At 42.0% G+C, this 12,241-nt stretch overlaps 2 protein-coding genes across 4 annotated transcripts in view; one reads left to right on the top strand and one right to left on the bottom strand.

The window, feature by feature from the left end:
• Positions 1-416: 416 nt before the first annotated feature.
• On the bottom strand, positions 417-6,842 carry LOC113602335 (translation initiation factor IF-2-like). The gene is made up of 3 exons (XM_053205647.1): positions 6,509-6,842; positions 5,747-6,415; positions 417-3,771 (listed from the first exon to the last, which is right to left on the bottom strand). The coding sequence occupies exons 1-2, from the start codon at positions 6,840-6,842 to the stop codon at positions 5,754-5,756; spliced, it is 996 nt and encodes a 331-aa protein (XP_053061622.1). The 3' UTR covers positions 417-3,771; positions 5,747-5,753.
• The window catches only part of B4GALT6 (beta-1,4-galactosyltransferase 6), a 67,732-nt gene continuing 61,420 nt past the window's right edge, over positions 5,930-12,241 (top strand). Inside the window, exon 1 of one of the 3 annotated variants that reach the window (XM_053206531.1) lies at positions 5,930-7,141. In XM_053206531.1, the coding sequence (XP_053062506.1) occupies positions 7,027-7,141 (115 nt within the window). In that variant the 5' untranslated portion in view covers positions 5,930-7,026. Of the gene's footprint in view, positions 7,142-10,696; positions 11,116-12,241 lie in introns of those variants that run through there. The other 2 variants (XM_015082001.3, XM_053206530.1) reach the window with 2 other exon arrangements.

Genomic DNA, 12,241 nt, shown 5'->3' with positions numbered 1-12,241 from the left:
GCACACTCATATCATGAAGCAAGAATTCTGACTAGTAGGAATATAGCCAACAGAAATGCACAAATTTGTGTGCATTATAATAGTTTATAATGTGTGCATTATACTAGTTTTATTTGTAATTGGATCCAATTGCAAAGCAATGTTCATTCACAAATAATAGGATAGGTAATCAAATTGTAGTATATTTATACAATCACCTACTTAAAAATATACTAAATTTCTTTTCTTTGGCCTAATATGTTGGGTTATGCTAATAACTTGCCTAGGTTTTTGCATTTCTGGGGCATTCTTTATTGGTCATGGTGAATTGGTGTTATTCATATTTTTTAACCTTAAAAGACTGGCTTCTTTGTTTGTTTTAAGTTTTTAATTTATTTTGAGAGAGAGAGAGCAAGCATAAGCAGGGGAGGGACAGAGAGAGAGAGAGAGAGAGAGGTAGAGAGAATTCCAAGCAGGCACTACACTGTCAGTGAGGAGCCCAAGCACAGATGGAACTCACAAACCACGAGATCATGACCTGAGCCTAGCCGAAGTCAGACTCTCAACAGATTGAGTCACCCTGGTGCCCCAAGACTGGCTTCTTTCTTTTGGTTAGCTCTGATATATTTAAACTTAGGTTTTTACATCCCTTGGGTTTTTTTTTTTTTTTAGTGTTTTACCATGATTATTTTATTTATTTTTTTTCCATCCCTTGTATGGTAACTTAAATCCTTCCTGTGACTATGAACATGTGAATTTTAATTTAAGTCAGGACCTCAGTATTCCAAAATTCTCTTCTCAGGCACAGAAGCACTGAAATCCTTTATCAAATTTACCTGAATCCTCTTTCTCACCTCAACATTTATCCATTTAAACTCTAAAATTATGTTAGTCACTAAAAGAATAGATGGGTTAGTCACTAAAAGAATAGATGGAGAAAATCCTGTGAGCCCTATGATGTCACACAGGATAAAAAAAATGGATAAAAAATTGCCTATGAATGTCCTTCATTAAAAGTTTATTCTGTATTTTAAATTCTATATTTTTGATTGCTTTTGGCTGCCACAGGTTATACGATTCTTGATATGAGAGAAGAACATTTTAATAATATCCTAGCTTTTATCTATGGATTTTATCTTCTACTTTTATGATTCATTCACCTATGAAGATGGCTCTTTTGATAAAATGCTCCTGGTAAATTAAGGTGAACTAACTTGTACTCCTTGTTACACTACTCAAAGGAATATATGTAAAAGGTTAAAAGTAATGTTGATTGATTCATTCAATAATTATTTATTGCCTTGTTTTTGTACAAGATTCTGGGGTACTACTGTATGTCATCAAAATAGAATCATGTACAGGAAATGATTTTTTTAAAAATTCAATGAACTGTGTCAAGTAATGAGTGTTTTTTTCTTCCTTCTTTTTAACGTGTGTGTATGTGTGTATCGATAAGAAAGATATCTCTCAAAGTTACCCAGGACTAACTGCTGTTTAGAATTCAAGGTGACTCTGGGAATGTGGTTATTGCTTTGTGTGTTTAGTAGCCAGGTTTATGGACCCTCTCTCTAGGGTGGGATTGATCAGCTGGTATGTATAATGCCCACTTGTCCTCTGCATCTGTTTCTATGTGTGCTGATACTGTGATTTCCCTCAGCTTTCTGGGAACCTGGGTGGTGGAAGCCTCAAACAGGAAGAGGAAACCTACATTTCATCCTGGTGGGTGCTTAAATAACACCCTTTCCCATGGAAGGCACAAGGCACTACCTTTTATGTGACCCAGCTGCTCTCTGTCTCTCGTCTTTGCTTTTCATTGTCTGTTCCTCCACCTCCAACCTCAAGTTTTCTGAACACATTCTTATTTCATCTGCCATGGGGAGGTTTTTTTTTTTTTTTCTAGGCAGCCTAGGGGCTAGTTAGGGGCATTGGTTGGCAGCTCAGATTCTCTTTAAAGCAAAACTAGCAATCTGGTGAATAAACCAACATTATGCTGAGGAAAAAAAAATGGATAAAGCGAACACAATCTATTAATTTTTCATTTTGACCTATCAATTGATTGAACTAGACAGATGGGCCTTAACTTTATGCTTTATACTATAAACTATAAACATAATTTATATGCTTTGTGACACAGATATGAGACAAAATTAGTAAAGATAGTTTGAAAGATTTCTAGAAAAAAATTTTTAAAAATACACTAAATAAAACATTTGCCCCCATAGACAATGTAATCCCTGTGAAAACTGGAGCAGGTGTGGTTTGTGGAAAGGGCACTGAATGAGGCTGATAACATCTTGGCTCTCTGCCCAGCTCTGCTACCTTATTACCATGTGACCTCAGGCCAGATATTGTACCTTACTGAGCTTTAGTGACATAATAATACTTGCCAAACGTACCCCAAAGGGATGTTGTGAAAATGATAGAAAGGTGGTTTGAATACTTGAAAACGCTATAGGGCATTCTTATGATGGGAAAGAATGATTTTGGATTTAGGATGAAAGGGTTAAGGTAATTTGAAAGGAGTATGAAATTTGGGTCAACTGCTGAAATAGAGATTGTTATTACTACGATGGTTTTCCTTTTAAATGTTAACCACAATACAGTATCACCTTACAGCTTGTATTTTTTCATATATATAAGATTATTAAAATCTGCCTTTAAAGTGATTGTTTGCTTTCAAATGTAAGACACTTATTTTAATATTTATTTAATACAACCTAAATAAGATATAGAAAAATCTGCTGATTTTTCTCAGCAGAACTCTGACTGTATTTATAATGAAAATCAGTGGGGAAAACGGGCTTTATTTAAGAGAAGCGTCTGTGCCACAACAATATCTTAGAATATATATTCCATTTCATAAATCACACCAAAGTCTAACTCTTATACAATCTACACCCCAATAACGTAAGTAAAGAATTCAAGTGTCTAAGCATAATTCATCAACCCAACAATTTTCTTTAACTGAATATCAGATGCTGAGACCATGTGTTTAAATATATAAAATTACCATATTTAATCAGTGATTGTAATATAGAGGTCTGAACCTTAACCAACCATAAAAGTAAGATTCTATGTGCTTTCATGCATTCCTCCACCACCACCCCCACCCAGTTTAGAGGAAAAAAACAAAAAACAAAAAACTTACAGATTTTTATGCTACCAAGGTTGTGAGCAAATCCCAAACCCTTAATGGATATTGTTTATCCTCACTCAGCACAGACCAAGTAAAATGTCACCCACCTCATCAAACAAGTACATTTTTCTATTCTGTTGTAATCACAATCTCAGTAATATATTTCTGATTAATATAAATAGAGAACCATTAGTTTTAACTTATTCAGTTTGACTCGCAGATATTTAAGAGCAGGGGGCTCTCATAAACAGAAAATAATAGAAGGAATACTTGGTAGTAATAAATGTAAAACAAAGCAGTTAAATGAAATTTACTTATGTCTTACTATTGTTAAGTTTTGTCATTATAAGTTTAAAGTCTTACTGATGTTATAAAATTAAACCTTGATATTATAAAATTAAACTTTCTGCAAGGTCATTCCTCTGCTGTGGGCTTTACCTGGCTCCTGAGGAAGTATCAGTTGATAATCTGGGCTTGAAAAGGTTTGGTTAGCATTTCTTCAGTTCTAAGTATTTCATCGATTATTGCTTTACAAATGAGCTGAGACCCTGAGGCATCCTTCAGACTACTGGAAACTTAATGGATGACTCAGTAGGAAATTTGGTATTTAAACAGGAAGAGACCGGCATCACTCTTTACTGTTGGCAGAGTGTGATCTAAAAGATAAAAAAACAACAACAACCAAATTTAACAAATAATTCTAGTTGTGCTTAGTGGGTACCAGGCTCCCCAAAGCTCTTTAGAGGCATTAGCTCATTTAATTTAATCCTTACAACAACCCTAATAGGCAGTATGATTATCTTCTTTAGCTGATGAGGAAATGAAGGCACAGGGAGCTTAAGTAAACTTCAAGGTCACTTGATCAGTGATTGGGATTTGACCCCAGGCTCCCTGGCTCCCTGGCTCCAGAGGCTTGGCTGCTGGTGATCTTTGTGAGTGGTGATAAAAGAGGTAACAGGCACACCAACTAAGCTGGTTTTCTGGTACGCTGCTTTACTCCAGAGGAGAATCAACCAGTCTTTTTCTTTTTAGAACTAGTCTTTTTTTTTTTTTTAATTTTTCTATAATGGACTTTTTTTCTTATTGATGTACAGTTGACATACAATCTTATATTACTTGCAGGTACAAAGAATGATTCGATATATGTATACTCTACAAAATGATCGCCACAATAAGTCTGGTTACCATCTGTCACCATGCATAAATACAAATTTTCTTTTTCTTGTGATGTGAGCCTTTTAAGATTTACTCTCTTAGCAACCAGTTTTAACAAGTACTGTAGTGAACCTGAAAGATACCAGTGGCAGTAATCTATGCCAGCCAGGCACATCTATACATAGAGGTCAGATTTCTTAAAATAAGATTCATAATCAATTTCTAAGATGTTAATACTTCCCTCTTCGTTTTATGATAAAGTTTCCTAATAAAAAGCCAACCTCACCTGAGACCTGGCCATTGCTAAGCCAGCAGTTGAACTGGTGCAAATAAGATGAAAAGTCAGCAGGATCTGAGAAACTACAACTTTGCTTCCTCAACATTCATGGATTTCTTTCGTTTGCAAAGGTATTTTTTTAAGCGAGTTTTATCTTGTATTTAATGGGGCACCATTTGTATTTCACATTTCCCTTAAGCATCTAAAAATGGTACAGAATCGTGTCATTTCCTTTCACATTAAATATCCAATCAACCAGAGAAGTTGAGTAACTTGTAAGTATCCCAAAAAACAAAATGTTAAAAAATGAATTTGAACTTGGCGATTTCATTCAGTCAAGCGTCCAATGGGATGTGAGGGAATCTCTTATGTGCCAGACATCGTGCTTGGCATTTTACAGTTATCGGGTTTAACCCCACAGCCTTGCAAGGTCACACCCATCATCGGGGGGCCGAGAAAAGAGGCTTGCAGAGGGTAGTAGCTTGCTATGAATTTCACAGTTAATAAAAGGCCTTAGTGAATTATAAACTCAGGTGTTTCAGGCTCCACGGAGCATAGTACTATTTAAGAGACGATCCAAGGCCTGGGTATCTTGCTAAGAAGGTACCAAATTTGCTGGCAATCAAATGATGGTTCAATACCACCGCATCTGGAAATAGTGAGCAAATCATGGCGGTAGGGTGCATCCAACCACTTCCTACATGATTGGTTGAAATAGAAACACCTTCACATACGTTGGAAAAATGTGACATAGCTAAGGATCCGGACTTCTTCACTTAGCCAGCAGGAAGAAGCAGCTTTTGAACAAAAGGGAGACCACGGTCTAGGCGGGGGAATAAAACAATTTGCCTACTGAAGCTGGTTGGTGCTGCAGTACTCAAGGGCCAGTTGGCTGCACGGAAGTCTTTTCCGCCACGCCTGAATGGGTATAGCTACCGTAGGACCACCCAGTGCTTATCTTCAGATGAGAGGGCAAGTCCCATTACAAGGGATATACACAGATCCATAACACATCCTGACAATATGTTTCTATAAGAAGTGCGAGATGGAAGGTTTCATTAATCTGGGACTGGAGAAAACCTTGTTCCCGGAGCGTGGTATTTTGGGAGGAAATTACACCATTGAAGTCCCCTCCGTGAGATACCCTTTTCCCTCCAGGTACATCATCCTTCTTTATCGATCTCCAGGGGGAGGCGTACCCGAAGCTCAAGACCAGTCCCTCAGCCCGGAGCAGCGCGGGGTCCCCGGGCTCGCGGGGGCCGCCGTGACGCAGGAGGCAGCGGCGGCCCAGGTCGCGGCGCAAGGTGGGGGCAGGTTGCTCCGCGCGGTGCGGCGCCAGCCAATCAGGAGGCGCGGTGTTTCGGGCGAAGGGAGGAGAGAGGGTGGGTGGGGGCCTCCAGGTTTCCTCCGGTGCCCGGGCAGCGCCGCCTGCAGTTTCGAGCCCGAGCGCGGAGCCCGCAGGGGTGTCCGGGTGCGCCCGCCGGTCCCGGTTTTCCGCCTCTTCCCCGCCCTTTCGGGCCCGCCCCCTCCTGCGATCCAGACGCGGCTCCGACGGCGGCCGGCCTCCTCCTCTTCGGGCCCCCGGCTCTGCCCGCAGCGCGAGTCTCCCGGTCGCTCTACGCCTGGTGTCCGGGGGCGGAGTGGGGGGGCGGCGCCGGCGGGGGCGCCTGACCCCGGGCGGGCGGCGGTAATGTTGCTGCGGTTGCCGCCCTTGCGGCCGGGCGGGCAGCTGGCGGTGGCAGGAGCCGGGGTTGGAGCGCGCTCGCCGCTAGCCGGGACGCCGCCCTCGCCTGCGCTCGGCTCCCGCGGCCGCCGCGGGGCGCCGGGGCCCGGCGCGGCATGAGGAGGTGGCTGCGCGTCCGCGAGCGCTCAGCTCCTCGGCCCCCAGGGCCCCCGCGGGCCCCCGCGCGTCGCGCGCGCCGGCTGCGGCCCCGGCGCCCACGCTAGCCCCGCGCAGGCACGAGACGCCGCGGCCCGGACGAGGCGGCGGCGCAGGCCTGCCGAGCGCAGGCGGGCAGCCTCCGGAGCGCGGGGGCTTCGCGTCCCGCACCCCGGCGAACGCGGGTAGCCCGGGCGTGCTGCATTTTGCTGTCCCTCTCCGCAGGGGCGCCGCGGCTTGCAGCCCGCGCTTCTCCCCACCTGCAGCCCCTCCTCCCGCCGCTGCCGGGGGGGTGGATAAAACGCACGTCCTTGCCCTTCCTCGGCCTCTTCAGGTCCTGCTGTCCCCGGCCCCCATCCCGCCTTGCCTCCCCCCCCCCCCCGCTCCTCTCCTCCCCCGACTCTCCGGCCTCCCATTCATTCCGTGCGCTGCCTCCCTCCCCTTTCCTCTTTCCCGCCCCGGCCCTCCCCCAGAGCCTCCCCACGCGGACCCCGTTGCAGTCTCGCTATTCTTAGCCCATTCGTGGAAGTTTAGGGCCTGGATGGTGCCCCCAAGTCCGGCCTGAGAACGCAGCCCGAGCTGCTGGCCGGGAACAGGAAGATGTCTGTGCTCAAGCGGATGATGCGGGTCTCCAATCGCTCCCTCCTTGCCTTCATCTTCTTCTTCTCCCTCTCCTCGTCCTGCCTCTACTTCGTCTATGTGGCTCCAGGCATCGGTAAGCACCGAGACACACCCTCACTTCTCTCGGTCTCGCCGAAGGAAACGCAGGATGTTCACTTATGGGATTTGGAAGGCGTGCGAACAGGGGCCCGGCAGAAAACGTTTTATTTGAAATGTGATTTCAGGAGTGTCAGATAAACTGCTTGGGGGGCATGGCTTTGGTACGTGAGTGAGTTTCGTTTGTGCACGTTTGAATAACTTGAAGACTGCATTAAACGGACACAGCAAAATTAGGTGTGGTGACCCCGGATGCCCTGGTTGCTTTCTTGAGTATTCCTGACAGCGTTATTCACTTAATATCGGGTCCTTTAAGCTTAAACTCAGTGCTTAATCGTAGTTTTATTCACACACTCTCAGATATAATAGCTGATTGTAAAAATATGGTGGAGAAACCAACACCAGCGAGTGTGATTGAGTTCAAGAATGTATGTTTTCAAATGTTCTAGGTCACTTTTTTAGAATGGGGTCAGTGAACATTTGTGCCACACACTTCAGGAATTTTTAGGCGATGAGTTTTCTTATGAAAACAATGCTCCATTATTTAGTCTGCTTTTCAAGGGTAGGTAGATTCGGCTACCTGTTAGGATGACTTCTGAGATAAAATAACGATTAAAACAACAATTTTGTGGGATAGTTTGTAGTTTAACTTTATCCTACTTATCATTTTTTGGGCCTTTGGCCTAAATACCCTTCTTAATAATCTACTTGAATTGGCTTATTATATATTCTAATTACTCAGCCCCCTTTGGTTGAAAAGGTGCCAGTGTGGCATTCTAGTGACTAAAACCTAGGAACCTCATATGGGATTAAAACACATCGTGTCTCCCAACCTTTTTCTGGGTTTTTCCTGGTTATTATGTAGTTAATGTTAAATATTTATGGTATGTATTTAATGTTAGTGTATTTAGTGTGAAATATGAGTTTAATGTTAACTTAGTATTAATGTGGATCTCCTATTATTTCTTTTTAGACACTGGTAGGCTTTTGAGCCAGTGCCATTTCTCCCTGGTTCAAGCAAAAATGAATGACCTCTTATACAGTGAAAACAACTGCAAAATTTTGAGATGGAATGGTTATCAGGATATTGTCCTGTGCAATAGTAGATTATATTAATGACTTTCAGGGGAGAGGGAAGAAGCAAACCTTATTGAGATGGTTTTATTTCCTAAAACAGAATCACTGTATGATTTTTTTCTTGATTAAATTTTTGGATTCAAGTAAGATGTTTAAACTCAGATAATGATGCTTGAGAAGACATAAATTGTTGAAACCTTGATGTATCCCAAAATAGAAGTTTAGGTTAAAGTTTGAAGAGGTGTGAATATTTTAAAATATTATTTTCCTTTAATGCAGTTTTTTCCTTAGGCTGAATAAAATCCCCTGGAAACCTGTAGAAGAAATGACAGCGATAGCTCGGTGGATTTGAGAGTAGTTAACCAAAATATTTGGTGGCTGTTCTTAAAATCTTCTGCCATTTTGGAAGTCTTATAAATTAACTCTTAACGGGGCGCCTGATGGCTCAGTAGGTGAAGTGTAGCTGAATCTTGATTTCAGCTCAGGTCATGATCTCACAGTTTGTAGGATCAAGCCCTGCATCAAGCTCTGCACTGAGAGCGCAGAGCCTGCTTGGGATTCTCTCTCTCCCTCTCTGTCTGCTCCTCCCCCGTGCATGCATGCTCTCAAAATAAATTTAAAAAATAATAAATTAACTCTTCATTCTATAGCAATTTTTACTTTGTCATGTAGCTCTCTCTTTAAAGGTTGGAAAACTTTGGGTGATGTTATTTTATCAGATATTTAACTTTGAGAGGTTTTGTAGAAAAAAGTTTTTTTGCACTTAGGCAACAGTTTTGTTTCTTGGTATTTTGAGTAACTTGTTGAACTTAGGTTACTCAAAAAGCTAACCAAAGGAAATAAATTCCAGCTGTTGCTTCTTAGTCATCCCTTTTTCTTGGTGCACTGAATCTGTAGATTCTTAGAATTCAGTTGATGTGATATACTAATAGATTTTTCTCACTTATATACTTAATGTTTGCCATAACATGATATGTCATAAAAAATTTGGCAATTTTCATACAGACAATTAGGCTGACACAGTTTAAACTACTGTTCTTGTGGGTCTTATAATTTATAACTTAAAAAAGTTGATTAAAGCCAGTTAAGAATGAAAATCAAAACTTACAAAGTACTATCAATTTATTATATCGTCTATTTCCCAAACCAAGTATTATTTAGCAGGAAAAAAAAAGTCTTATTTTTCTTTTAAGTGTTGGGAAGCAGTTTTCCAAAATTCACATTTTTGCCTGAAAGCTCAAATTTTACCATTGGCAACAAATACTGTCAGTTGTTTTTTTTTTTTTTTTTTGAAGTGTCCGGCTCACTTTGTTCATTTTTGGGAAAATGTAGGTCAAACACAGGAATCTAACCATAGTTTGTCAGTTCTCTAAAATAAAAATGATAGTTTATGTAAAATGTGGCTAGTTCAGCTCACAATGCAGCAGTCAGTGCGCAAGTTGATTTTTAAGATAACCATGGTACTTTGGTATGCTACAGAGATGCTTATGAACACTTCCCATTTCATGACGCGTTTCTTATTAATGAGATGTACCCCAAACTAATTAGGTTCTTATAACTAACTAATTTGCATGAGGTGTACAGAGAATCTTCTTGAAATAATTCATATTTAATTATTTTTAAGTTTTTTAAATTCATTTTGAGAGACAGAAAAAGAGGAGACAAGAGGACCAGAGGGAGAGGGAGGGAAAATCCCAAGCAGGCTCTGCACTGTCAGTGGGGAGCTGGATGCGGGACTCGAACCCACAAACCGTGAGATCATGACCTGAGCCGAAATCAAGAGTTGGACGCTCACATAACTGACTGAGCCACCCAGATGCCCCGAAATAATTAATCTCGTAGCCTGAATTACATCTAGGGGCAAAATTTTCATGTGACTAAAATATATGTTGTGTAAGAGGGTGCTTTTTGTTGATCTTAAATAAATGTTTCAAATCTCTTCTGTTAAAAAGTCCATATTATTCCTATCCACACCAACCTGTTGAGTAGACATTAATTATATTTTCCAGCCTTTTATGTCCAGAGACCTATTTTTGTCATGCGCCTTCCCCCAGGCAATCGGTCTGCCATTTTTAGTTCCTCTTCCTCAGTCTTCTTTACCTGTGTTTCTCCCTCCCTGCCTCTCTTCCCTCTGTGTAGTACCACACAGTTGTAGACAGCCTGATCTGTTTCGTTTCCAGTGTTTTCTGGTGTTCAACAATTTTTTTGGCTAATGGGTGTTAAGCTACAATGAGTTCCATCAAACTCTAAGCTCATTATTCTTGAGAATATTTTGAAACATTTTCTTTGAAATTTCTAATTCATGCTGGAAATACAGGGATAGTCTTTATATCATGAACTTTAGTACCAAGGGAAATTGGTCTGCAGACTCCCCCTCGCCCCCTCCCCCCCCGCCAGGAAGTCCATAGACCGCTTCCCCTAGCCCACCTGGTAGAGTCAGGAGCCATTAATTATTTCTCATTCTCTTTCTGCTGTTGTGCAGGATTGCAAAAAGATGAGTGCAGTTTCCCCCCAAGGTCTTGACCTGGCTGGATTGCCAGTGAAATTCCATTTAGCATGAAACAGTTTCCATTGTGACTTCCAACACAACATACTTCTATTTTCCTGCTACAGTATCAAAGGAGAAGATGAGCTGACTTCCAAGTTCATTCAGCAAACACAAGTGGAGTATCTCACATAGGCTGGACATTGTTTGAGGCACAGAAGATAGATGACTAAGACACAGTTACTTCCCTCATGCTACAATGGGATGAACATCAGGAAAGAGCTATAGCCAGTCCTTGGAAAGCATGCCTTGTGGAGTGTGGGCTAGTTAAGGATTTCCAGAAGGTGCTGGTGGTTGGAGCAGGCCATTGAGAGTTTTCCAGACTAAGCAGTGGGACAGCATGGGCAAAGGTACTTAAAAACAGAAGTATTTCCACCTGGCTACCACTTAGGATGTGGAGTGGCAGGTCAGCCAGTATTTTGGTGTCGAGGACCCAAAAATTCCTGGCAGAGAGAAGCTGGACTTGACTCGCACAGGTTTATTGAAGCTGTCTATGATTAAGAAAAAGAGTTGATGTGCCTATAATTAATGGGGTAGTATGGCGGAGAAGATTGCATAACTCCTTTGGGAATGGGGTTTCACTGTCTATTTGACTCACCAGAGCTTCTGACCTTTCCTAGACATGCTGACAGGCTGTTTTATTCTTTGAGTAGAGGTGGAATCTGGTTGGGGCACTTTGGTCTGAATTCCTATGGGCCCTTTAAGGAATTACCCGGCAAGTGCTTTGTTAGTTCGGGCCTCTGGGCTGTTTGAGCTCTGCTACTTCTGGTGTAGCTGATGGGTGGTCAGAGTGTGGGGGTCTGTGTGCAGGGGTATGCGTTATGGGAGACGGTGGCTTAGTTAGGTCGTTGCTGAGAGCCCCCTGACATTTTTTTTCTAAATTTTTATAGATTACTTTCACAGTTTTTTTTTTCCATATGAAATCGTCTCAGTTGTTTCTTACAGTGGTATCCATTTTCAAAGCTTTTATACATTTATCCTGTAGTTGTATTTCTACTGATTTTTCCTGAATGTTTAACATTGATGCCCATTTAATTTTTTTTTTTTTCCTTGCATGAGTTCCTCTTGGCTAGCTCAGAAGGTGGCAAGTTGCCCTGCAGCTTTCTTATCATAGCCCTTTAGCCTCCTGGCCCTGGCTGTGTGAGCCTGGTTGTGTTCTTTTTGAGCTGTTGAAGTTTGCTTTGTGTGTCAAAGGTCCACTGGTGTTTTCCTTACCAAGTTCTCTGACCTACATGGCTCCTTTTAGGGTTTCTTTTGATTTGGGTCTTGGTGTCAGTGGTTTCTTTCCTCTGGGCCTTTCTTTTCTGGTCACTCATTCCAGGCTCAAATTTTTGTCTTGGGAGTAGCAGGAAACATCAGAAGTTTTGAAAAGGGGAATGATGCAATCCTTTGTTTTAGAGCATTTCTTTTAGCATGGAGCATGATTGATAAAGGGCAGAACCAGTGACAGAGAGACCAGGTAGGAAGTTATTTCAG

This window comes from Acinonyx jubatus, chromosome D3, assembly GCF_027475565.1.
Source record: "Acinonyx jubatus isolate Ajub_Pintada_27869175 chromosome D3, VMU_Ajub_asm_v1.0, whole genome shotgun sequence".
Classification (NCBI taxonomy): Eukaryota; Metazoa; Chordata; class Mammalia; order Carnivora; family Felidae; genus Acinonyx; species Acinonyx jubatus.
The sequence above is the reverse complement of the archived record's forward strand: the minus strand, read 5'-3'. Positions and strand labels throughout refer to the sequence as shown.